The sequence below is a fragment of the Onychostruthus taczanowskii genome, unplaced genomic scaffold (assembly GCF_017590055.1).
Source record: "Onychostruthus taczanowskii isolate IOZ18803 unplaced genomic scaffold, ASM1759005v1 scaffold81, whole genome shotgun sequence".
In the NCBI taxonomy this organism is placed as follows: domain Eukaryota; kingdom Metazoa; phylum Chordata; class Aves; order Passeriformes; family Passeridae; genus Onychostruthus; species Onychostruthus taczanowskii.
Genome location: NW_024506002.1, coordinates 2,155,732 through 2,179,590, shown reverse-complemented (window position 1 = coordinate 2,179,590; position 23,859 = coordinate 2,155,732). Strand labels below are relative to the sequence as shown.

At 42.0% G+C, this 23,859-nt stretch overlaps 1 protein-coding gene across 1 annotated transcript in view; it reads left to right on the top strand.

Annotated features, from left to right (window-relative positions):
• ABCB7 (ATP binding cassette subfamily B member 7) overlaps nucleotides 1-18,028 on the top strand; it is a 35,440-nt gene extending 17,412 nt beyond the window's left edge. The window contains exons 5-16 of the mRNA XM_041424325.1: nucleotides 2,353-2,485; nucleotides 3,322-3,590; nucleotides 4,728-4,816; nucleotides 5,454-5,541; nucleotides 6,179-6,353; nucleotides 7,722-7,879; nucleotides 8,411-8,574; nucleotides 8,734-8,863; nucleotides 9,367-9,538; nucleotides 13,084-13,187; nucleotides 14,663-14,770; nucleotides 17,046-18,028. Of these exons, the coding sequence (XP_041280259.1) occupies nucleotides 2,353-2,485; nucleotides 3,322-3,590; nucleotides 4,728-4,816; nucleotides 5,454-5,541; nucleotides 6,179-6,353; nucleotides 7,722-7,879; nucleotides 8,411-8,574; nucleotides 8,734-8,863; nucleotides 9,367-9,538; nucleotides 13,084-13,187; nucleotides 14,663-14,770; nucleotides 17,046-17,264 (1,809 nt within the window). The 3' untranslated portion in view covers nucleotides 17,265-18,028. The remainder of the gene's footprint in view (nucleotides 1-2,352; nucleotides 2,486-3,321; nucleotides 3,591-4,727; nucleotides 4,817-5,453; nucleotides 5,542-6,178; nucleotides 6,354-7,721; nucleotides 7,880-8,410; nucleotides 8,575-8,733; nucleotides 8,864-9,366; nucleotides 9,539-13,083; nucleotides 13,188-14,662; nucleotides 14,771-17,045) is intronic.
• Nucleotides 18,029-23,859: the final 5,831 nt, after the last annotated feature.

Here is a 23,859-nt window from a genome sequence, read left to right as displayed (position 1 = left end):
TACCCTCCAGGAGTCAGAACAACTATAACCTGAGACCAGGCTTTAAATTTCATTTAAAACTCTATTGGGAAGAATTATATTGATGTAAAAGAAGACATTTCTACAAAATTGTAGGCTGTTACCAGTTAAATTAATTGTGAGTGGAGAACAGCAGTTTAAAGGATACATCTCTTTTCTTTTAATGGACTTTAAATATATCTGTAGTTGTACGTCAGAACTACCTGTAGTGTACCACAGTCTAGTGAGGAATAAAATCCCTGCGGAGAGATTTGTGAGAATCTGCAGCAAATGAAGACCATCTGCATTACAATATTCTTATTTTCTCCTGAGAGGTCTCTCCCAGGAAAACCTGCACTTTGTCATGTTGGTTGTCACACATGGCAGTAGATTCATCTTTATCAAGAACAAAATGCCACCCCAAAATGGAGTTTCAGTATCTCTGAAGGCAAGGTGGAGTTGTTTGGTTATACTGGGGAAGGAAGAGGGATTGGAGATTTCCACAGTTCCCATCTGTTAGAAGGGGAGCTGTGGCTGAAGGACTCTCAGGCTGCACTGGACAAATTCCAAAGGAATGTTTGATGTCGAACCTGATCTTTCAGCTGTTTTCTCTTTTCAGTCACTAACAAACCAGCACTAACCTCACCCAGGTGCCCTTAGATCTCATATATCTCCTCTCAGGAGTTACCTAAATTAAATTAGGCTGTGTTGAGAATTTTGACGTGTTTTTTATAATGTATTTCATAGGGAACACATGGGGGAAGAGGAGAAAATTAATTCCTTCCTCATTTGCATTTAAATCTTTAGCCTAAAACACTGTCTGAAAAAACTAACAGCACAGATTCAAAAACTTAATTTACATTTTATTCTTTAAATCTGTAGTTAACAAAAATATTTTCAAAACCCAATTGCTGTGCTTGGTGATGTCTGTACCTTCCACTATTTGCCATAACTTGTAAAACTGGGAATATTGGATCCTGGGACAGTCATTAGAACTTCTGGAAGTCTGTCTTCAACCTTGAATTTGGACTGAACTTAAGAATGGCTTTATCACTCTTTTCTCTCAAAATCTGGTTTTATCCAGTTAATCTACAGTTTTTTCCCTGGGCTTTCAGCTCTGACAGATGTCCTTAAATACAATTGAGATCTAAGTGGGTATCCAAAACATTTGGTGGAGAGAGCTGAAATATCTGTATCAATCTGGTTTCTGTTCTTTGTTGCTTCTCGTCTAAAATAATTTGTCATCTACTCACAAGTTTTTTCCAAATACTAAAAAAAAATGCCCAACCTTAAGCAAAGTCAACTTGCTGTAAAGCATTTTAACATCTGCTGTGATTGTAAGACTGTAGGTCATAACCTACTTGTTCAACTGCTAAAAAAAGTTGTGTCCTTATTTTCAAATCTCAACAGTTAGGAGCAGTTTGAATTAAGAAATTCTATTAATTTTGTGAAGTTTGTCTGTAAATTGCCTTTCTTGTTGGTATAAGGGAGCAGTGTAAAAATGGTGCATTAACAAGGAATTTTATGTTTTCTGTGAGATTTTCCATTTTTTCTTGTGCTACAGTTGTGCAAATAAAAAACTGCTGAAATGGTGTGTTTACATATCCATCTGTTTGGGGTTTCACATCTCGAGGGGCCACCACTGTTGACACACTGGGTGATAGGTGGTGGATGTGACTCCTTTGTTGAAAACTCATATTTGTGCATTAATTTGTAGTGTCTTATAGACTGTACAGAAAATCTTTCGTGCTGCTGTGCCAAACCCCAGGGTTTATGCTGACACCAACTTAATATTTGGAGTGATGTTGCAAATGGGAAACATTATTTAAATTTTAGGGGAGTATTAACAGAGACAAAGGAGGGTTGGTTTATTTTCTTTGACTTCCCTGGAGCTTTGATTTAATCCATCCCAGTGACTCAGTGTTAGCAAAGTGCAGGTGAGTGGTTTCCTGTGGAACGGAGCTTCTTCACACTGAATACTGCCAGCACCACAAAGATCAAACAGCTCCAAATGACACCGTTTAGTAGCACTGTGTGTGCCATGCAGTGGCTGCTGCTTGATTCATTTCCTGGGCTTGCCTTGCTGTCCTGAGAGCTCAACCTCACTTCAAGGGCCTTTGCAGTGTAGTTTGTTGAGGATAGAAATCCATATTTAAACGGAGACAGTGAGAGACACAAAGTAACCCTGCAGTTCCAGCAGGAAGGATTTAACTTCCTGCTTGAAATAAAGAGCCAACTCACCTGCACTAAGTGCTTAAGGACTAAATATAACAGTAGAGCAGTTTCAGAAAAAAATAGTCATGCTCCATACATGCTTTAATGCAAATGGTCTAACTGGTGTGCTCCTGCTTTCAGGCCATGAATATATTGGTTCCCTTCATGTTCAAATATGCAGTGGACAGCCTCAACCAAGTGTCTGGGAACGTGCTCAACCTCAGCGATGCCCCCAGCACCACGGCCACCCTGGCAACTGCTGTCCTCGTGGGCTGTGAGTGCATTCCCAAATCGTGCCTGGGAGTTAAGGGAGGGAGGGGCTCAGCAGAGCTCCTGCCCTTTGCTCTGCTGGGCATCACAGCTGCTTGTGAATCACAGAATCATGGAGTGGTTTGGGCTGGAAGGGACCCTAAAGGTCGTCGCCTGGCAGGGACACTTCCCACTACCCCAGGGTGCTCCAAACCCCATCCAACCTGGCCTTGGACACTTCAGGGATCCAGGGGCAGCCACAGCTGCCAGGGCCTGCCCACCCTCCCAGGGAACAATCCCTTCCCAATATCCCATCCTTCCCTGCCCTCTGGCAGTGAGAGCCATTCCCTGTGTCCTGTCCCTCCATGCCTTTTCCCAAGTCCCTCTCCAGCTCTCCTGGAGCCTCTTTAAGCCCTGAAAGAGGCTCTGGGGTCTCCCTGGAGCCTTCCCTTTTCCAGGTGAGCACCCCCAGTTCTGCCAGAGCCCGCAGAGCAGAGGAGCTCCAGCCCTCAGGGTGTTGTAAGAATTCCATAGTTACTCTGTGTTGATGTCTGTTCCCAATATTCTCTGACCTTCCTTCTGGTATTCCAATTGAAAAATGAAATAATGCTTATAGAAATTATTCTTGATTATAAATCCTACCCTTTCTTATAACCAGCTATAAAAAGAAACTGATTTAAATGTGTGCACAATGGTTTATAAATGAAAAATTGCATAAAGCTTGGGCCAATTAAGTATAAATTACCTTTGAACTAAAATTGTTGAAAATATATAAAGAATGAGTCTAGTGTAATTTCATGCATGAAGGGAAGTTGAAAATATAATTATTTTCATTTTGTAAACTTTTTCATTCCTTTTCAGATGGTATCTCAAGAGCTGGGGCAGCGTTATTTAATGAAGCAAGAAATGCAGTATTTGGGAAGGTAGCTCAAAATTCAATCAGAAGGATTGCCAAGAATGTTTTCCTGCACCTTCACAACCTGGACCTGGCCTTCCATCTAAGCAGGCAAACAGGAGCACTGTCAAAAACCATCGACAGAGGCACCAGGGGCATCAGCTTTGTTCTCAGTGCTTTAGTGTTTAACCTGGGACCCACAATGTTTGAAGTGGCTCTGGTCAGTGGAATTCTGGTAAGTGTGGTTTAGTCACCATTGGAATTGTCTCATTTAGGAATGATGCTCTTACCAAAGTCTACTAAGTATTAATAATAATAAAATTGAATTTACAACCCATAGTTTTCAAATATCTGTTTCTTTAAATAAGCTTATTTGAAATGATTTTCACATTTAAAGCCTCTCTTCAGCCAGTTGCATTTATGTGGACAGTTTTTAATGTTTTTCTTCAGAACTGTTGGAAAAATGAAATCAGAAAAGTAAACTGTGCACACAAGTGACAAATATACCCAGGTGAATAGTGAGGAAACAGAATAAAAATGTTGTGGTTCAGTGTATTCAGGCTAGAGGAGGGAATGATTATTGGCTCTTTCCTGAATACTGATCTGGACTTGTCCAGAACTTAAAAGTGAAAATTAGCTTTTGAAAAACAGGCTTCTTCTGGCAGGTTTTAAGCTTAATGCCCTGAAATTTAAACTTCTACAAAATAAATCACTGTCTTCAAAATCAGGATCTTTGGGTGTTATTTGGATGCAAAAATCTAAACCTTAATTATATATCTCGGTTTAAATTAAAAACAAGAATCTTGTTCTGTTTATTGGCCTTTTTAGAAGGACTTAATCAAGTTTGAATGGAACAGTGAAATGCCTGTTGGGTTCCATTTTCTAACCAGTGGAAGTTGCAGACCAGGCTGGCTGTCAGCCAACCTTCCTTAGGGGTTTTCTCTCCTGATGTGCCCTGAAGTACAGAAAATGCTTTCTGAGTTGTTTTGCAAGGCCACTTATTTCTTCTTCTACAGTCCAGTTTTCTTTCAAAATCCACTGAAAAAGCACAGAAACAAATACTTATTTGTGAAAACAGCACAAGCATCAGCAGCATTTATGTTTTATAATGTGAAAAATAACTTTGCAGTATTATATACACTTGCTCTTGGTTATTGCCTCCAATCTTTTCATCTAAATCCTTCTTGCTGCTTTCCTTTTGAGTTTAAGCCTTTATTTAGCCTTAAGCTGTTCAGAGCAGGGATTGTGTTGGGAGGGACCATCATTTCTTGTCTTAAAATTAGAATAGCTTAGCTGGAGACAACAGTGAAGTTTTGAAAATGATGATGTTTCTTTTTTTATTATTATTTTTATTGGATTTACAACCTTGCAGTATTACAAATGTGGTGCCGAGTTTGCTTTGGTCACTCTGGGGACACTGGGAGCCTACGCAGCGTTCACAATAGGAATCACACAGTGGAGGTAAGGCAGGCCCTGCCCTCACATTCCTCAGGGTGCTCTCATGCCTCAGCCTGAGCTTGGGATGATGCCTTCAGTGCCTAGCTAGAACAGAGGCTGGACAAGATTAAGAGAACAAAGTGGGTGTTTATTAAAGGCCTTCAGTAGGTTCACCTTGGGCAGTCAAAAGCCTCCGAGGACACAGCCAAGATGGATGATTGTCAGGAGTTTTTTAGACAGAGATTAAGAGAACAAAGTGGGTGTTTATTAAAGGCCTTCAGTAGGTTCACCTTGGGCAGTCAAAAGCCTTCGAGGACACAGCCAAGATGGATGGTTGTCAGGAGTTTCTCAGACAGTTACAAATTTGGTCCATTTACATATCAGGGGTTAATCCTCCAATGACAGCTTCAGGCAATGGAGTCATATTCCCCCAGTTTGCTCCCCCCAAATCACTTCTGTTGATATTTTTGGGGCCTGAGGCAGTAGAGTATCCTTGAATCTCAGGCCTAGAGGAGCTATTTTGTCTTACCAAAATGTGGAGACAGTTAGCTAACACTCTATATGGAGTTTAGAGTTATACACTAATGCAGTACAGGTTTTGAAAAATGTAAAAGCTGAAATCCTAAGGCATCAGTGACTGGGTGGAACCTTCCTTTCCCAGGACAAAGTTTCGGATAGAAATGAACAAAGCTGACAATGATGCCGGTAACGCTGCCATTGACTCGCTCCTGAATTATGAGACTGTGAAGGTAAGGCCAGTCTTTACTACCACTACTTTGTCTTGCTTCTGTCAGCCTTAGGGAAGTGAGTCATAAGATTCATCTTTAAAGGGTGCATATTTGGAGCAATAGCATATTTTTAAGCATTATTCATTTGAAGAGGAGTGCGTGGCATTGACAGAGTAGCAGGAAGGTTGTTAGCGGGGGCTGGAAAAAATCTCTTTGTTAATACAGAGTGAGAAGTTTCTTTCATGGCTGAATCACCTTGACCATCAATTTCTGCAAAGAGTAAACTTAGTCTTGAAGAGGAGGTTTAGGCTGGATACTGGGGAAAGGTTCTTCACCCAGAGGATGGTGGGGCACTGAACAGGCTCCCAGGGAATGTGCATGGCCCTGTGGCTGCCAGGGCTCCAGGAGTGTTTAGACAGCTCTGTCAGGCACAGGGTGGGATTGTTGGGGTGTCTGTGCAGGAACTGGGCTGCATGATCCTTGTGGGTTCCTTCCAACTCAGGATATTCTGTGATTCCTTCCTTCAGTTCTTAGAATGGTTGGAGAGGAGCTATGTGTGTGTCAGTGCACTCAGTCTGTTCATACTGGATTTTACAGCCACTTAAACAGTCCAGCATGTTTGTCACTGTCACGTTTACTGTTTATGTTTCTATTGTAGTATTTCAATAACGAAAAATACGAAGCCCAACGGTATGATGAGTTCCTGAAGACCTATGAAAAAGCCTCCCTGAAGACTACCTCTACTTTAGCTCTCCTCAACTTTGGCCAGAGCGCTATATTTAGCGTGGGTTTAACAGCCATCATGGTGCTCGCCAGCCAGGGCATTATTGCAGGTAACTCACCAGTCTGTATGCCTAAAATGAGTCTCCTTTACCTCAGTTCATCCATAACAGGTGTTAGTTTTAATTAACTGAGGGTTGATGTGATATTTCATTTTGAGAGTTTTTGGTTGAGAGTTTTTTGATCTTCTGTATATTTCTGGTTCTTGAAGTATTATTAATTCCCTTATATCTTGCTCTCAATGACTCTCTCAATCATACTGTGATGTCATAAAAAACATTATAAAAGTGTAGCAGTTAAAGAAAGATCCCAAGGAAGTTTTTCTTGAAATTTTTGAAAGGCAGTTCTATAGATGAAAATATTTCTGTGGACATTGCACAAAGACCCTTTCTTTTTGCCCTTCTCCCTTCCCATTTGGGCAAGACTCCATGTATGTATACCCCTGTGCTTTGTCTCCAGTAGTTTTGTTACCAATAATTCACTTTCCTTCCATTAATAAGGGCACATTATTAAAAGAATTGCTTCCATCTGTTCTACACTTGTCTAATTTACTACATAAAGTAAAGCCTGCTTGATTAGGAAGACAGAGTACAAGCTTCAAATACACAATTGGGATGAAGCTCTGCTAAAGCAAGGTGGTTTTAGGGTAAAAATAATGATGCTTTAAAGACTGTTAACATCCAGAAGTGTTTGAAGGGCAGACCTTTATACCATGCTCTTTCTTGCATCTGCTTTGCCCTTTTTAAAGATGCCAGGGCAGGGAAGGGTTACACTGAACAGATCAGTCAGTAGGTGCAGTTTATAGCTGTTCTTAGGAAGATTTAGAATAGCTTGAAGCAGGATGGTAGACATAAGGCTTTAAATCATCTTTCTGGGCCTGTTTCAGCTGAACTGACCTGCCACTTACCTTTAGCTGCTGTGACATCCTGAGTTTTCCCTTGATCAGCCTGTTTGATACCGAGCTGCCCAGAGGTTCTCAGTGTGTTTTAGCAGCTCTGTGGTACATACACTATGAAAGCTCTCTCTTGATCATGACAAAAGCTATCATTTGGATTTGTCTGTAATTGTACTTAAGATTGTCTTTCCTGATTTGTGCTTCCATATATTATTTCCTTCCCTTTTAACTTCCTTAGGCCTCTCTGTGGATTTTACAATCTGATGTTGTATGTGCTGCTTGCCTTATTTGCCAGTGCTATTACATCTTTTTGAAGTGAAATCCACACAAACATTGCCATTCATTTCAGGGACCCCTATATAAAATCTGGGAATGCATTCTGGGGTTTTGTTTGTTATTTAAACATCTGGGTTTAGAAATGGGATAAAAGAAACTAGGTTTAATGGACTTGATTCTTTCTTTTGGTGCATCCTAAAAGGAAAACCCTTCAAGTCTCCTTATTCTCTCACACCCCTTTTGTCTTAAGGCAGCCTTTCTGTTGGAGATCTGGTAATGGTGAATGGATTGCTGTTCCAGCTTTCTCTGCCCCTGAACTTCCTGGGAACAGTGTACAGAGAGACGAGACAAGCACTGATAGATATGAATACCTTGTTTACACTTCTCAGTGTAGATACCAAAATCAAAGTAAGTAGTAGCTTATTTTCCTAAGGTATCTGGGCATTTAACAGGGCTCTTAGTGGCAATGCCATCATTTCACTGTGTTCTCATCTTCCAGGTTTAATTTCTATTCATGAAAGAGTTGTTGTGTGTGAGGTTGCTGTTCTGCCTCTTCTTTAAGTGCAGTTACTGCAATGAGTTGATTTTTTTTTTTCTTGCAGCGAAGCAAAAATTGCTTCATGGAAGCTGTGTTTGTATTGAGATTTTTTATTTAAGTATTCATGCCTTGTGCTTGAATTTTTATTGGTAATTAATGATGCAGAATATATTGCAAAAGAAGTTATGAGGCAGAGTGTTTACAGCAGGAATTTTTACCTCCTTTGGGGAAAAGGAGGAGCAAGCCAATGTCACTTGTGCACAAATTATGATTATTTTCCACATATCTGAGCTGGAGTGTCTGTTTGCCTTTTTCTGAGGGGGGAAAGGGACTGTTGAGCTTGTTGAAGTGTTGGAGATCATTTCTGGGCAGCAGATAATGTGGAATTCTTCTTTTCATAGGACAAAGAGCTGGCTCCACCCCTGCAGATCACCCCCCAGACTGCTTCCATTGCCTTTGACAATGTGCACTTTGAATACCTGGAGGGGCAGAAAGTCCTTGCTGGAGTGTCCTTTGAAGTCCCTGCAGGAAAGAAAGTGGCCATTGTAGGAGGTAGTGGGTCAGGGTGGGTAAATGGACTAAATGTGCCAATCAATGCAGAATTTAGTTTCTTAAATGTGGTGCTGCTTGTGTTTGCTTTTTATTGTTTGTACATCATTCTCGATTGGAGATTGTAAATGGCAAACCAAGATGTAACATTAACTTCAGTTCTTTTCATTTCCAGGAAAAGCACCATTGTGAGGTTATTATTTCGTTTCTATGAACCTCAGAAAGGAAATATTTATGTTGCTGGACAGAACATCCAAGATGTCAGTTTGGAAAGTCTGAGAAAGGCAATAGGAGTTGTGCCTCAGGTATTCCATGTTTCCTTCTCCCCAGACAGTCCATTGGAACAGTAATTTTAGTCTATTGTACTAGTAATTCTCAGTATCTGGCACTGTTCAGTGAAGGCCAGTCCTAATGCAGTGGTGTTGTATGGTGACTTTCAAAGGAACTAGACTTCTTTCCCCCAAGAAATATTATGCTTTTATATGCATCATCGTATAGATCCAATTTCTGAAATGTGTTTAAGCCTTCCCATGAGAAACTGCCTCCAGCTTTAAGTGATTTAGCTTTATAGTTGATTACCACCCCTAATGAGTTAGCAAAGTGGTGAAACTATGCATGACATACACATTTAGGACACAAAATATATTAATCCCTTTTTTGGGAGAAGAAATGTCCCCAAACACTTTTACCTTCAGGCTGTGTGAAGAAAAATACAAGCCGTTCTGTATTGATTCTTTCACGGGCTGGGGACAGTTTTGAAGCTGATGTTCATAATTTCCTATTTAAAATGTGCTTCCCACCAATGCAGGATGCTGTTCTCTTCCATAACACCATCTACTACAACCTGCTCTATGGCAACACGGAGGCCACGGCAGAGGAGGTGTACGCGGTGGCCCGGCTGGCAGGGATCCACGACGCCATCCTGAGGATGCCCAACGGCTACAACACCCAGGTCGGGGAGCGAGGACTCAAGCTCTCAGGTTGGCTCCCAGCTTCTTGGTATCCCTTTTGCTGCCTCAAAGTTTCGTGCAGAGTTTAGTCCTCAGGTTTGCTTTTAGTTTATTTAGCTTATAACGCAGAATCATTAAGGTGGGAGCAGATCTCCAAGTCCAACCTTTGAGTAAATCCCACCATGCCCATTAAACCACATCACCAAGTGCCATGTTCGCTCCCTTTTGGCTTCCAGGGATGGTGACTCCACCACTGCCCTAGGCAGCCTGATCCAATGCATGACCCTTCAGTGAGGAAATCTTTCCTATCATCCAGCCTGAACCTCCCCTGGCCCAGCCTGAGGCCATTTCCTCTCCTCCTGTCCCTGTTCCCTGGAAGCAGAGCCCGACCCCCCGGCTATCCCCTCCTGTCAGGGAATTGTGCAGAGCCACAAGGGCCCACCTGAGCCTCCTTTTCTCCAGGCTGAGCCCCTTTCTCAGCTCCCTCAGCTGCTCCTTACAAGACTTATGTTCCAGACCCTTCCCCAGCTCCATTTCCTTCTCTGGACACTCTCCAGCCCCTTAATGTCCTTGTAGAGAGGAGCCCAAAATACCTAAAGGCTGAATATTAATATCAAGGTCTGCAGTTTAAGGCAGCTGTAGTCTGCAAGATGCTCAAAGGAATGTATTTTCAGGGGATAGTGTTAAATGAGGTTGTAAGTGAGGCTGGCAGTGCATCTAAGTAAAAATTATTTTTCTCATGATCCCTTTGGATAGTGAACTAGAATTGGGAACTTTGTGTGTTTTGGGCCCTGCTCATGCTGAGGGATGTAGTGGGTGCAGACAGAGGTGCTGCCTGTTGCAGAGACAGTTCTGAGGGGGATTTCTTTCTCTGCAGTTGCTGCAGTCAGGAGTCCTGATGCCTTTGAAAAAGAGGGTCAGGGCGTACAGCCTGTACCCAGAACGTGAGTGCAGGAGAAAGTGTGCATGCTGCAGAAGGGGATTATGCAGAGACCTAAAAGAGAAATAAAGTATGTGAAGCACAGATCTGGGTGAGGGAATAGAAGGTGCTAAATAGGTACTGGCAGAACTGAAGAGAATCGTGCTAACAATGCAAGATTTGTCTTGTGCTGCCTGTCTCCCCACACTCATAATTGCTAGAAAGAGGATTTGACTGACAATAGGTTTGAAATGTCTTGGTGTTGATAGAAGAATAGAATGGTTTCAGTTGGAGGGAATCTTCTAAAAATCATCTAAACCAACCTCCTGCTGTGAGCAGGGGCATCTTTCACTAGACCAGGTTGCTCCATGCCTTAACCTTATGCTGAGGTTTAGATTGGATTTTAGGGAAAATTTCTTCACCCAAAGGTTTGATCAGGCTTCTCGGGGCAGTGGTGGACTCTTCATGCGTGGAGGGATGTAACAGCCATGAGGATGTGGCACTTGGGGACATGGGTCAGTGGTGGCTGTGGTGGCTGGTGAAACAGTTGGGCTCCATGGTCTTGTGGGGCTTTTCCAACCTGCATGATTCTGGGTCCCTTTCTGAGTGTGGAGCATTGTGTGTGGGTATGTTGGAGTTTCCTTCTGACCCCGAGACTCCTGTAACAGAGCCTTTCTGAAATGGTTTCTGCCCTCCCTCCATTCTTCAGTTTGTGCTGCCACTGAGATGATCATAAGCACTCACCTGCCAGTGGTTCCACAAAGGTGGTGTTGAGAAAGGTAAAGGAATTGTGTTCTTTTACTGCTTTGTTTGTGTTTAAAGAAAAAAGAGTATGTAAGATACTTGGGAGAAAGACAGTGAATTCTTTTGAGCTCTGAATAAGCATCTGCCACTGAAAGAACAGCTTCAGTTTCTTATTATCAGCAATCAGGTGAGTATTGACAAATACCAGTGGTAAACAAGCTTCAGCAATGTGTGCAGCCAGGGTACAGGAGTCTCAGGCCAGTGCTCTCAGAACTGGTCTCACTGTTCAAAGGATTGGAGATATCAAATGGAAGGCTCTGAGTTCCTTCAGTGGCTCTGTAAAAAGTTCCTGCTAATTGGAATCTATAGTTCTCTCAATAGTAGATTGGCTCCCTAAATTCTGATAGAGATATTTGTTGGATTCATTTCAGAATCAGTCTGTGGGGTTTTTTTAAGTTGGGTGAGGTTTCCTCAAGTCTAAGGAGAACACAAAGTCCTGCTGTGTTCTGTTATTTTGTGGCAGGACTAGGGTGAGTAAAAGCTGCGTGGATTGAAGTGATTCTCTTTAAAATCCAGGGGTTCATGTGCACAGTGGAAAAACAAGATTTTAGCTGCAATGACAGATTTGCCAGTTTAAGTGGTGATGTAGCATTTCGTGCAGTTCTTACTGTTCTCAAGGATTGATTCATCAAGAGTAAAGAGTGAAAAACAAGTTGTTTGGGTTGTTCCAATTAGAACCCACATCAGTGTTGTCTAATAGATGTGTAATAGGCAGAGCTGCACCAGCCCCAAATCCCTGGCTCTGTGAATGGAACAGTTACTGTGCTGCTGCCCTGAGTTGAATGGGGAACAAGATTCCCTGCAAATATGGGGAATCTGGGTACTGAAATATGTGTTTCAAACATGGCTATTGTCAAGCTGTGAGTTTTGAAGATGCTGTGCAGGGGAGGGAGGGAGGGAGAGCACACTAAAACAGACTGAGTAAATCATACAGTTCTAATTGCTCCTGAGTTCTGCCAAAGACAGTTTAAAATGTGAACTGCAGCATTACCACCAGCCTTTTAAATGCTTTATGAAAGCATGTTCTCTCCTGATAGGAATGGAACATTAACAAGAATATAATGGTATTAAATGGAATGTTTTGAAGTCTTGCATAAAACAAAGGAGGACAAGTGCACAAATGTGACGTGTTTGCATCGCGTACCAAATGTTTAGCAGATTTTAAGTTCTCAAATGCACCTGTTTTCCTGTCTGTAAAAGTTGCCCTGAGTTATTCTTGAGTAGATGTTGGCTGTAAGAATTGTTTGGGAAGGAAACTAGTCTGAAACTGGGTTATATCAGAAACCACCAGGCTGTAGATTGCAGACTGATGGTAGTTTTCAGTACAATATTAACTATTCTTGAGTGAAATTTGCCATTGTGGGCTGGGAAGTTGGATGAATATCAAGGAGACCTGAAAGACACAATGTGTGAGCAAGATGCCTGAAATCCAGCAGGTGTGGACAGAGCAGTGGTGAGAGAAAACTGGATTTGTGTGTGCATTTACTGGATGGAGCAGAGCTTAGGCCAGGTGAATGGGCTCCTACTCCCAGGTGTACAGAGTGAGTAACTGTACAGCATTGTTACTCACCTGTGTCAGACTCTTGCCTTGGAGCAGATACAAAATAGTTCTCTGTCCTTTTCCAAAAGGATGAGCAATCTTGAATCACTAAATTTACCAGGGAGCAGGAACTTTTGTGCTATCTTATGTAACATGTCAGACATTTGTCAGCAGTGACTCTGATGTCTATTAAAAAAAGGAGAAAAAACCCAACAACCAACCCTCCAAAATCATGTCTGCTGTTGAATTTAGACTATCACAATTGTAACTTAATCTTTTTTTCTTTTTTTTTCCTCTTTCCCCCTCATTCAGGAGGAGAAAAGCAAAGAGTTGCAATTGCTAGAGCGATGTTAAAGGAGCCACTTATTTTTCTCTATGATGAAGCCACATCATCTCTAGATTCAATTACAGAAGAGGTAAATTGGGATAAAAAATTATAGAATATAAGTGATACAATGATGTTTGATTCTTATGCTTTTCCTTGGTCTTTTCCTCTCAGAATTCTGTTCTTTTTCAAGTGTTTTCTCTGTATTATTAAGAGAGGCTGTGTTGAAGCTGTTGTCCTAAAGTGTGGAGCAGAGATGCTCAGTCCATCTACCTGGAGAGAGTGAGGGATATCAGCTGTCTCTGGGATATTTTCTGTTTCCACTCTGGAAGTCCCATTCACCTTCACACATTCATCCCTTGAAGCTGGTGCAGGTGGCCATAAAAATATCCCTCTAAATAGTTGAGACATAATGCAAGAGAAGCCCCTCTTGTTTGTTGTGCAGCAGAGGCAGGTGATGTAGTTGTGACCTGCAGTGCTGGTGTTCATTTGTTTCCTTCCACAGGAAGGGCTGTGACATGCATGAGGTGACACTGTGACAGGAGCTGCATCAGCCTTCATAACAACATCTTTGCTTAAGCACAAAGCTCTCAGCACCAGCAGTAATTTCCTAAACTAATGTCATCAAAAATAAGCTAAGCTACGGCTCTGTTCACTTATGCAGATTGAGTGAATTTATTGACCTGTAATTACTAAATTACTTTCATTTCCAGATGCAAAGAATCCAGAGGATGAACTGTACATCCATGTAGCACAGCACTGAAATGTAGCACAGCTTCCTCATGGGCCAGAAATGTCCACATGCCACTGAGTTCTCAGATTTTTCCTCTCTTGTTTTGCTGTATCTGTGTCATAAGCATAGCAGAAAGTTTCAGAGTAGAAATGCACTTTGAAGACAGCACATGAAAATGAGGTTTTTCCACAAGAGTATGCCTGAGAATGGAAGTGTTTTCTGACAAAAATTTTTAGAGACATAAAGTGGTCACTTCACTTATGGTAGTGAGGGCACAGATTCCCCATCAGTGCTCCTTGCAGAGGGATGTGGTTTGGAAGGTGGCATAGAGCTCACAAAGGAAACACTGGCTAGATAGATAGATAGATAATTCCCAGAATTGCTCTGCCTTTGTTCCACATTAGCATAATACTCAGAAGGATTTTTTTCTTTAACAGTCATGGGAAAGCATTAATATTACAACCACGAGGAGTTCTTATTTTCAGATGCTTTTACTGCTGTTTGCTGCTTGTGTAGCATGGCTCCATGGGGAAGTTTTTCCTGAAATGAAGTGACACTTCTCTTCCTTTTTCCCTGGGGATAGCTGTGTTTTTCTGTGAATACAAGATTTTTTTTCAGTTTGAGGCTTTAGCAAAACCACAGATATTTCATGTTTGGGACTCTTCTGTTTCTCCTGTACATACTCATGGCTGTTTGTTATTGGGAAGCTGTAGCAGTACCAGAGATGATTTTCAAAACTTATTTACAGTAATTTGCATATTTCCAGCAGCATTTTATTTCTCCTCATCTCGCTCAGGAGTGTGTAAGAGTTTGTGTCTATTCCAATCTTGCAGAACATTCTCAAAGCCATGAGGGACATGGTGAAGCACCGGACGTCGATTTTCATTGCCCACAGGTTGTCCACGGTGGTGGATGCAGATGAGATCATCGTGCTGGATCAGGTGGGGGCTCACCTGGTGCTGGGGGATTTTCACATCATGTCAGAGTTTGGTTTAGGGCCTCTGTGTGTCCAGTTTGAATTGTTACACTCCCACCAAGCTGCTGGAAGTTTTTTCTTTGGAAATGAACCATGTTTGAAAATTCCAGCCCAAGCTTGGCATGTGTGACTGTCTTGTATGTTGTTATTTTTATGCCTAATTGTTGTATGTTTTTAATCTAATTTTTTGCATGCTTCCATCATCTGAAGTTTCCTAATGTGTTTCCCCAATTTATGCTTCACTCTCATTGCTCAGTGTCTGTTTTTCACATACATCCATTTTTCCTCTCATTGGAAAGAGAGAGGACAGTGTGTTCTGTTTCCATGCAGATAGAACTATTGCAGGGTTGTTCAACCTCATTATATTAAAAATCTGAGCACCATTCTCTGCTGTACCTGTAGAAGAGTGTGATTGTTCCCTTTTTGTAGGCTTCTTTTCTAAGAAAAAACCAACATGTCTCAACATTTGATTCCATAATATCAGTGTTCAGCTGTTACCTCATACCCATCCAAAGTCCATTTTTTCTTTATTATCTGTATCTGGCAAGAGATTTAAAATAAACAAATGTCCTTGAGATAACTTAATAATTATTCTTTTAACTGATAATGCTGAAAGTACAGTGCTCTAATCTGCTGATAATAGATGTTAAATTTAACTCCGTGTTCATTTTTTTCAGTTGCTATTATAAATAGCTTGTGCTCATAGGTGTCTTTAGTGACTTAAAATACACATCTAAAAGCAAATAAATTATTCCTACACTACATCCAATGATTTCATGGACAATTACAGCCATATCTTATGAAACAGTGACATTTGCTACACAAAACTTAGCTTTATATGAATCTCAGGATGAAGTAGTGGAATAAATCACTTGCAGTGCTCCATGGAGTTACTTGTTTTTGATCTGCCTTGTGTTTTCAGCTTTGCTGAAAAACCCTTACCTAAGGTGTATTCTTCCTACAAGTGCGTGTTAAAACATCTCACAAACATTTTGCAACGTGTCACGAGGCAATTGGCAGCTTTTTGTTTTCCATGCAATTTTTCACAGCTTCCTAAGAGCGTGTTTTGTGTTGTAGTGTAACTGTTAAATTAAAAATAAAAGCACAACCTCGAACTGTGAAGGAGCCAGGGTGCTTCCTTTGCTGAAGGGTGGAATTGTGGATGAGGGAGGCAGTGCTGCTGTGTGCCTCTGCCATCCCAGCAGGATTGATGTGTTAGCAGCCAGATAAATAAGGCTCAGGAGCAGGGGTGACACAGGGCCACTGTGGCTGGTTTTGCTTAGCAATGGTAATCAGGGAATCACATTTCCAACACCTTTGCTGAGGTAAAATCAGAAGCATTCCTGAGCAAGTAAACGTTGGAGTAATGATACAGATCCTGATGCTGTGGAGCTGAGCAGAGAAGTTCCATTTTTAGGATTAGTCAAGACTTATTAAAAAAAAGCTCTAATTCAAAACCTGGTCTCTACTCCAAATTAGTCACTTAGAGAATTTAAGTAAATTCTGCAGTTCTGTTGATCACGTGTATGTTTGTTCAGATTCCACTGGCACAACTACTAATAGAAGTGCCAAGACCCAAATTTTTTTCCAGCTTCTCCATCAGCAGATGTCACAAGGAGGTAGATTTAATTGTAGATCAGAATTTAGAACTGATATCAAATCCGTGTGGTTGTCTGTATAATGAGAAGGAAAAGTAGCTGGAGAATGAATTAATGTATCAGTTTAATTTGAAGTCAGTGAATGTGTCTCTCAAAGTAGAAAATTAGTTTGGTTTTTTGAAGAGAGGTGGTATTTCTCTGTAGGGTTGGAGTTCTCATGGGATTCTCCTCTCAGCTCTTCCTTTCCATGCTGATAGTCAATAAATCATCTCTGCTCCTGAGAACAGCCCAGAGAACTGAACTGCTCACACAATTTTCATGGTGGTGATTGCAGTGACACAAGCTACAGAGCACCTATAAAAGCACAGTTTACACTAATTGTTTTCAGGATTTCATCTTAAATATTCTTTGCTTGTCTAATATAAACCCTTCTCTGTCTGCTCTTCTCTTTTAGCTTCTTCACCTGTGCTTGTTACTGAGCAAACATAAATCCGTGTTTATTTTGATACATTCATGTCACCTTTGCAGGAGTAGTTGAACACTAATAACTGCTCTAATCCATACTGTGAAACTGGTCCATAGGCTGGCCTATTGCTAAAGATCTGGCAGTGTGGATTCCTGACTTCTGCCCTTGTTTTGCAGGGTAAAGTCGCAGAACGTGGCAGGCACGCAGAGCTCCTGGCAAATCCCAGCAATCTCTACTATGAGATGTGGCACACACAGAGCAGCAAAGTGCTCCACGGTCACAACCACCCAGACTGGGAGGAGAGAAATAGCCACACATCCAAAGAGGAGGAAAGGAAGAAACTAGAAGAAGAAATTATCAACAGTGTGAAAGGCTGTGGGAACTGTTCATGCTGAATAGGATCCTGGATCTTGTATAGCAGGTTAAAAATGCACAAGAATACAGTGAAATACAGCTCTTGTTTTTAAGTCAGCATTCAAAAACTTCTGGGTTTTGCAATTTTTGGATTTTACAGTTTCACAGAGGGACGTAATTTCAACCAAAGGAGTTCTATTTTTGCATCTTTAGGAATCTCTAATATTCAGTGGCATCTGCAAGAGCTGAGCTTTTTCAAAAACTTTAAACTTCCCAACCAAGGGTGTAATTTATGGCAATTTTTAGGCATTGATAAATTCTCCTGGTAGTCGCCTGATGTGGATTATTAAATTGTAAACAGATTTGTCCTTGATTTACATTATTTCTCATCATTGATGGCTGATAAATGCGTCATGTTTTAATTGTAATTGGGCTAATTTGAACTCATTTGCTAGTGAGGAAGATGCCTTCTAAATTCTTCAGTGGTGTTCTGGTTTAAAATCTTCCTTGTAGAGAGTAAGAACAGTCTCAACAAAATATTAGACTTGTAGTAGCAAACTAAATATTGGAATTACCCCTCTCGCCTTTCAGAAGCACCTTTCATACTGCACTATTAGGAAATGGATTGGTATTATTCTCAAGGAAAACTAACAGCAATTTTAAGTGAAAAATGAGCAAATCCGAGTTCAGGATTCTGTATCCTCAGCACCTGCTGCAGTAGTCAAAGCAGAATGAAGTCACTCTTTCTAGTTCAGTCATGGTCTTAGGGAGCAATTAAGATTCAATAAAGACTTCCATAAATTTCTATTATCTCATTAATGTATGAGAAAATGACCTGGATAATGCTGAAAGCATTGCAATAATAATCTCATTTCAACAGCCAAAACTTCTCCAGTGGGAGAAAACCTCAGTCTTTGGGATCTGCAGGACACTGTGGGTGTGTCAGTTTTGGGTGGGGGCTGCAGGGGTCATGTTTGAGAGAAGGTGCCAGAAGCTTCCCCTCTGTCCAGCAGAGCCAAGGCTGAGCACATCACCAACAGGGCAGTGCACTGCTGGGATCAAGGATTTGGGAAGGGAGGAAAAGCCTTGTGAACGTAAAAGCAACTGCAGCCAGAGAGAGGAGTGGGAAATCTGAGAGGAGCAGCCCTGCAGCCATGAGGGCAGGGAAGAAGGAGGGGCAGGAGGAGCTCCAGGGGCTGGAGCTGAGATTCCCTGCAGCCCATGGGGGTCCACGATGGAGCAGAGATCTACCTTCAGCTTGGGAAGGAGCCTTGGATGGAGCAGGGATGCACCTGCAGCCTGGGAAGAAGCCCTGGATGGAGCAAGGATCCACCTGCAGCCTGGGAAGGAGCCCTGGATGGAGCAAGGATCCACCTGCAGCCTGGGAAGGAGCCCTGGATGGAGCAGGGATGCATCTGCAGCCTGGGAAGGAGTCCATGATGGAGGCAGGGGGATGTTCCCAGAGGAGGCTCTGGCCGTGGGGGAAGCCCACACTGGATCAGGCTGCTGGCAGAACCCATGGACAGAGGAGCCTGTGGTGGAGCAGGTTTGCTGTGATCCCATGGGGGACCCATGCTGGAGCAGCCTTTGCCTGAAGGACTGCACCTTGTGGCAAGAGGATGCATGGAAAAACACATGGAGGCAAGGGAAGAGAATGAGGAGGAAGGAGCAGCAGGGACAACACGAACTGACCACAGGCTCCATTCCCCACCCCCTGCTCTGCTTGGAAGGAGGGGGGAATTCTGAAGTGAAGTTGAGTCTGGGAAGAAGGCAGGGATGGGAGGAAGGTGTTTTAAGATTTTGTTTCATTTTCTCATTACCCAACTCACACTTCTAATTTGCAGTAAATGAAGTTAATTTCCCCAAGTGGAGTCTGTTTGCCCTTGACAGTAATTGCTGAGTGGTCTCTCCCTGTCCGTGCCTTTCCCAGCAGCCTTTTGTTGTGTTCTCTCCCCTGCCCTGCTGGGTGGGCACCCAGCATCCAGCCAGGGTCATCCCACCCCAGCTGGGTTATATTTTCAGGCCTTGTCTCTCCAGGGAAGTTCACCATCTCTTTAGGGTGAGCTATCCTGGTGTAATTCTTCATGTTGAATTTAACAATTCAAATCTTTCTCTTGGATGCTGTAAAATAACTTTGTTATTTCTGAGGAATTAAACTGGTATAATTACACTGATATAATTACATTTGTAAATCAGATGCAAGATTTCTCAGTGTGGGCACTAGGGAAGGGATGAATTTGGTGCTTCTGGAAATTTAATTGCAAATAGCGTTTATTTTTTTGGTATACCCCTCCTCTACAACTAAAAATAGGAGCATAACTTAAAAGGAGTAAAACCTTTTCTAGTTACTTGTTTTCTCTCTCTTAAAAGGGTGGATGAAAAACCAACCTGGCATCAGTCTCCAGTTAAAAATGATTCTAAAAGCACTTTAACTTTCATCCTTGGAGTGCAGAAGCAAAGTGAAGTCCAGTTAATGTAGTGGCAGTGCAGAATTCCAGCTTACAGCCTTCCCTTTATTTTACCTAATTGTCTGCTGGTTGAGCTGCTGACAGCAGTGAGGGGACTGTAATGGTGCAGTTATCTCCCAGCTGCCAGAAATAGCAAAGGTTTATTGAAAATCTTATTTATGAGGAATCTCCCTATCCTGCATCGTGACAAACCCCAAACTATGGCTCTTCCCCTGCTCTGCAAGAGCTGATTTTGGAATTAATCTGTGTGCTGTTCATGCAGCAGGTAACAGGAAAAAGCTGTAAATAGTAATATTTCAATCCTAAGATTATTTTCCTTTTGGCACAAAGATGATAAATTACTCTGGTCTGAAATGTGGAGGGAAAGGGCTTTTCTCAGTGAAAAATTTTCCATATTCCAAGGCTTGGACATCCCAGAAGGTCCCGACAGGGTGCACAGAATGGGAATTGTCTGTGAAATGTCTGGAATCAAAACCCACTTTAATGCCAAGTCTGATTGTGTTTGTGAGGGACAATTTCAGATGAAAGCTGATGGATTTATCACTGGGGATGGACTTTGCAAGGACTGAGAGTCTTGGGCATTACAGGTTTGGAATGAGGATGGTTTTCAGGTGGTAAATGCCAGGAATGATCAATAATTGTTTAAATCCATAGGGCTTGCAGGTCTAAGGCCATTACTTGTCTCTGCCATCCTTTTGGTGCCAGTGGATGTGCTACAGCTCTGTTCAGCTTCAAATGGAATGGAAATGGAATGGTAGGAAGGAACTCTGGACAAAGGCAGGTCCTAAACCAAGAGGCTGCTCATGTCAAATATGTTTTAAAGAAGTGCAGTGAGTTTCTGGAGATGACTGAAAACTTTCCCATGCCATGGAGTTGCTGGGTAAACTCTCCTGGCTGTATTGGGTGAATTGCTATGGAGAAGCAGCAGCAATACTGGGTGTCTCTCCTGTCTGCTGCAGAGTCAAACTTGTGCTCTTTTTATTTTTATTTTTTTTCATTTAAATTTTGAGGTTTTATTCCTGTACTGTGACTCCAAAATGTCAGCACTGAATGGGAGAGTGGTGGCTTTGGAGAGACTCACTGACCCTTAGGACAGTCTGCCTGGCACCTCTCAGAAAAGCCTTACAATTCCCACAGATTGATCTGGGGGCTCTCTCGCAGCCTAAGTGGATCTTGGTAATTCTGCTGTGCTCCAGACTGAAACATCCCTTTTCTAAACAGCAGCTTTTCATATTCTGGACTCGTAGCTGGTTGTTCAAAATTCAAGTTATCTACTCCCATTATAAAATCTTTGCCTGCAATTTTAGAGTAGAAAAAGACATTTTTTTTTTCTCTTCACTTTCTGTTTTTAGAGGAAATGTGTTTGTAGAAAAGAGACTTTAAAAAGGGGCTGCTGCTTGAAGTGTATCTGTTAACTGTGAACTTAGAGAAATCAATCCTAATTTCCATGTAAAAACTTTTTAGGCCCAGGATATCAAGTCACAACACACAAAATTTGGGCTATTTTAACCTCCAAGTTAGGAAACTTAACGAGTTATTGACAGGGAGGTTGTGCTTTTTCCAAGTGGCTGTTCAAAGCTTACTCTTTGCAGATGATCCCTCAGGTTATCTCAGCTCTTCTGTTCCATGGAGGTATAGTTACCTACATCTCTCAACACTGAGATTTTGTTAAAGTTTCTTTTCAGAATGGAAATGTAAAACTTCCATTGTACAGGAAGGTGACATGTTCCAGAACAACACAAAGCTCGGCTGAGATGAGATTGTGTAACCCTTCTGCTGGAAGACTCCCTACCCCACTCCTGTCCTTCATCTGTGTGTAGATAATTCTTACTAAATAAAGGATTTATCTTTGTGAATAGAAATGGCTGTCCTGTCACAACAGCTCTTCCAGCTTTGCAGCAATTCCCAGAGGAAACAGTCACTGCTGTGGAATGTGAGCCTTAATTCAGCAATTGTTTGTGGTGCCACTGAAGCAGGTAACCAATCCCGGGGTGTGGGTTGGCAGAAGGTGACTGAATTCCAGTGATCCATCAGGGGTGAGTTCATGGATCACACCTGGATTCTGCCCCCACTCAGCTTTCACACCCCCTGCATTTGTGTGTGGAGCTGCAAAAGCAGGTGAGGATCTTGAGTTGGCTGCATCCCCCTGATGGGAATGAACATGCTGGTGAGAAGCTTGACTGCTTCTTGCTTTAAAACACTGTGTTTTTATAAATGTAAGCTCTTAACGTGTGCTCAGTCAAAGTAGAGCAGTTTTCACAATCTGCTTGAACCCTTGACATGACAGTGTAATCATTGACTGTATTTCTAATTGCAGCTGTAGCTCATTATCAAAGCAGAATGCAGGAAACATTTATTATTATTATTATTATTATTAATTACTGCACTGCACTGTATTGATCTGAGCCATGACAGCCACTGTCCTGCTGTCACTGAGCTCTGTGAGGTTGTGCAAGCGCATGGTGCAGGATGGATGGATGGATGGATGGATGGATGGATGGATGGATGGATGGATGGGAGATCCTAGAGCAGCCTATTTCAGGTCTGACTGGATGAACTTTCAGCTGCTGTTTCTAAGTGCTCATTTGTTCTGCCCTTAAATCCTGTAATGGTACAGTGCAGGAGTGCTCCATAAATGTTACTGACATTAATGGAATGGCCACATCATGGATGGACGGACAAGAGGTAAGTTGTAGATAGATATATAATAATGTATAGAACAGATATAATTCATTTACTTCTTGACTTTAGTGGATAAATCTGATGTCTTTATAAGAAAATCCTTGAATGGTTAGTTCTTGAAAACTAACTTTTAAATTCCTCCCAGGTAACTTTTGACCCATCTGCAGATGTTGGGACTAAACTCAGGAATAGCTTTACCCAGCCTGGAAAACCAGCAGAAACCTTGAGAGAGGACTTCTCCAGAGGCAGGTCATCAGGTTGGGGTGTGGGATCTCCTTCAGGTGAGAAGTGTCAGTTGTACTAAATGGCACAGTGGATTTATTAGTTAAAACGAGCCAAAATGCTTTACTGGTGTCTTTGGGCAGAATTTAAAACAACATCCCCAAAGCTGAAAGAGTCATGTAACATCTCAGCTCCCCCACATTAATTTCCAGTTTCTAATGCTCTTTATAAAATTGTCACGTAAAGCATTTTAAGTCACACCACATAAACTTGTAAAGCTCTCAGCCTTGTGCTGGAGAGGAAAAAGGAGACAAGTTCTTCCCTTCCAGTATGAGAGGAATAAAGAGCCTGAAGCAGAATACATCAGGTGGTGGAGTGTCTTTGAGTGCCTTGTGCAGGGCTCTGCAAGTGCCAGCTGAAGATTTTACTGGCCGTGTGCACACACCAACAAATATTAAGAAAAGTGAGGTTGAAGAGATGAAGTTTCCATATTGCACTTGTCAGAGAAAATGGAATGTGAAGGTCAGTCTGTAGCTGGAAGGGAACCATTCAAGAAAGCAATGGAGGAATTATGGAATGGGCTGTGAGCTTTTAAAACATGCAAATATGTCTTCGTGTGTTTGCTCACAGAGTTGTAAAAATCTTTATTTCTTCAGTGAATTGAAAATCTTCCTGGCTTTTGAAGAACACAGATAAAAGATTCAGCTTATTTACAATTAAAACCAGGGAATGTTCTCTGGGGAAAACAGTGTTTGCAGAATCTGTAAAAGGTGATGAGTGATAGCGCGTGTCGATGCCGCTACTTGCGATTGCAGGAACGTAGGATACTTGGCAGGATACAAGGGAGGGGGAAGAGCACAAGGCACAAGTATTTTCGGCTGGAGTTGTTCCTTCTGCCTTGTGGAAATTGCTGCACTTCAAAGCCCACACAAGGACTATGATGGCAACACACACACACAATGTTTCTGAAATCTGTGGGGTAAAAATTAATGACCTGATGTTGTACAGTACAGAGACTTTTTAAAAGAAAAGCAGTATTTTTGTTTACAGTAGTTAAATGTCAGAGGAAGGGAAATGCAGAGTGCTGAGCTTGGGTTAGTGGAAAAGGAAGATTTTCTCCATTCAATCCCTTCACTCCCAACAGTGAGTGCTAATCTGGGCCCTGCATGATGGTGGCCACGTGCAGGGGGGCCCCTTGGGCTTTGTGTGAGAGCTGATCTCTCCTCAGACCTGACCTTACCTTGTGCCTCATCTTCCTTATTGG